This window comes from Mus caroli, chromosome 7 (genome assembly GCF_900094665.2).
Source record: "Mus caroli chromosome 7, CAROLI_EIJ_v1.1, whole genome shotgun sequence".
NCBI lineage: Eukaryota > Metazoa > Chordata > Mammalia > Rodentia > Muridae > Mus > Mus caroli.
Genome location: NC_034576.1, coordinates 25,206,334 through 25,209,182, shown reverse-complemented (window position 1 = coordinate 25,209,182; position 2,849 = coordinate 25,206,334). Strand labels below are relative to the sequence as shown.

General features: G+C 44.7%; 1 protein-coding gene across 1 annotated transcript in view; it reads right to left on the bottom strand.

Annotated features, from left to right (window-relative positions):
• Positions 1–1,030: 1,030 nt before the first annotated feature.
• The window catches only part of LOC110298448 (cytochrome P450 2B9-like), a 41,352-nt gene continuing 39,533 nt past the window's right edge, over positions 1,031–2,849 (bottom strand). The window contains exon 9 of the mRNA XM_021167702.1: positions 1,031–1,575. Within this exon, the coding sequence (XP_021023361.1) occupies positions 1,394–1,575 (182 nt within the window). The 3' untranslated portion in view covers positions 1,031–1,393. The remainder of the gene's footprint in view (positions 1,576–2,849) is intronic.

Sequence of the window (2,849 nt, the reverse complement as noted above, 5' to 3'; positions counted from 1 at the left end):
ACTTGTAATAAGGACACATGCTCCACTATGTTCATAGCAGCCTTATTTATAATAGCCAGAAGCTGGAAAGAACCCAGATGTCCCTCAACAGAGGATTGGATACAGAAAATGTGGTACATTTACACAATGGAGTACTATTCAGCTATTAAAAACAATGAATTTATGAAACTCTTGGGCAAATGAATGGATCTGGAGAATATCATCCTTAGTGAGGTAACCCAATCACAAAATAAGTCACTTCATATGCACTCACTGATAAGTGGATATTAGCCCAGAAACTTATAATACCCAAGATACAATTTGCAAAACACATGAAACTCAAGAAGAATGAAGACCAAAGTGTGGATACTATATTCCTCCTTAGAATAGGAAACAAAACCGCCATGGAAGGAGTTACAGAAAAAAAGTTTTTAGCTGAGATGAAAGGATGGACCACCCTGACACTACCCCACCCAGAGATCCATCCCATAATCAGATACCAAACCCAGACACTATTGCATATGCCAGCAAGATTTTGCCGAAAGGCCCCTGATATAGCAGTCTCTTGTGAGGCTATGCCAGTTCCTGGCAAATACTGAAGTGGAGGATCACAGTCATCTATAGGATGGAATACAGGGCCCCGAATGGAGGAGCTAGAGAAAGTACCCAAGGAGCTGAAAGGGTCTGCAACTCTATAGGTGGAAAAACAATATGAACTAACCAGTACCCCCAGAGCTCGTATCTCTAGCTGCATATGTAGCAGAAGACAGCTTAGTCGACCATCATTGGGAAGAGAGGCCCCTTGGTCTTGCAAACTTTATATACCCCAGCACAGAGGAATTCCAGGGCCAAGAAGTGGGAGTAGTGGGTAGGGGAGCAGGGCATTGGGGAGGTTATAGGGAACATTCAGGATACCATTTGAATTGTAAATAAAGAAAATATCTAATAAAAAAAGAGCATGAAAAAAACCCATGATGGTGTGTGGCTGTGGCCTGTAGAATATAGAATCCTAGATAATATTATGTGAAGTAAAGGCACGAGACACCAAACATCACACACTATATGATTCTGTTTACCTAAACCATACATACTAGGCAAGTCTGTAGACATATAATTCAGATGTTTCACAGGGTCCATTAGCACAAATCACAGAGTGTGCAGAGCTCATAAGTTGGGAGGAAGAGGGAAGTGAGATGTGGACTCCAGAAATCTCTGTTCACAAATCAAGAAAGATAGTTGATTGTTTTCTCCAGTGCCATTCACAGGGAAGAACAAACCTTCCAGCTGTGGAGAACCACAATAGGAGGAAAGATGTGAGCAGCAACCTGCATTCTGTTTTCTAGCAGCTCTCTCAGAGGCACAAAAATAGAGCCATTCTCAAAAGAAGTGGGGCCACCTGTGTGCCTCAGCCCAATCAGCGGGCCAAGAAGCAGATCTGGTACGTTGGAGGTATTTTTCCAATACCACTCTCCTTGGGAGTGAGGTCAATGTCCTTAGGAGCAACATGGCTTGCCACCGAGAAGTTCTGGAGGATGGACGTGAAGAAAAGGAACAACTCGTTGCGGGCAATGCTTTCACCAAGACAAATGCGCTTTCCTGTAGGAACAGAAAATGATCCATGTGAGCACCCATCCATTATATAGATTTTGGATTGTCACATCCCTAAACCCATTTAGACATCCGTGTCCAATGCACTAAACAACAAGGGCTTTGACCATCACCCTACAATTCAAATAGGAAAAATGTTAAAAGAATTTTGCAGGCAAATGGAACTAAAAAGTACCATCTGTGTGAGGTAATTCAAACCCAAAAACACATGCACAGTCTGTACTCAGTAATTAGTGGATATTAGCCAAAAAGTACAGTATACCAGTGATATACCACAAAGACTCAAAGAAGCTAAACAATTAGAAAGGCCCAAGTGAGGATGCTTGAAGCTCACTTAGAAGGGGGAATAAAATAGATAGGAGGCAGAAAGAGGGAGGGAACTGTGGGAGAGGGCATGTGGAGGGTAATGGGGGGACAGGATCAGGTGTGAAAAGAGACAGGAGAGAGGAACAGGAGAATGAATGGATTTTTTCAGTTGCCATGGCAGGGTGGGGGCTGGTCCAGATGGGGGAATCTCTAGGAAACCCCAGAGACCCAGGATGGGGGAGGCCCCCAGAGGCTATGGGCAGTGACGTTAGCTGAGATACATAGCTATGGGGATATGGAATCTGAAGAGCCAGGCAGGACCCCAGTGGATGGATAAGGACACTAACCCACCCACAGACTTTTGATCAAAAATTTGTCCTGTCTAAAAGAAATGAAAGAACAAAGATAGAGCCGAGTCTGTGGAAATGGCAAACAATAACCAGCCCCACCATCCAATGAGCAAACACCAATCCCTGACACTATTAATGATACTGTTGTGCTTNCAGACAAGAGCCTACCATAGCTGTCCTCTGAGAGGCTCCACCCAGCAGCTGACTGAAACAGATGCAGATATCCACAGACAAACATTGGACAGAACTCAGAAACTCTTATGGAAGAATTGAGGGCCCCAAAGAGGATAAGAATGCCACAAGAAGACCAACAGAGTCAACTAACCNGGACCCTTGGGGCCTCTTAGAGTCTGAACCACCAATCAAAGAGCATACAGAGACTAAACCTATCCACCCCCACCCCAATCCCTGCACATATGTAGCAGATATGCAGCTCAATCTTCATGTGGTCCTGAACAACTGGAGCGGGAACTATCCCTAAAGCTGTTGCCTCTCTGTGGGATATNGTCTTCTAACTGGGCCATCTTGTCCGGCCTCAGTGAGAGGATGAGCCTAACCCTACAGAGACTTGATGTGCCAGGGTTGGGGGATACCCACAGGGGTCCT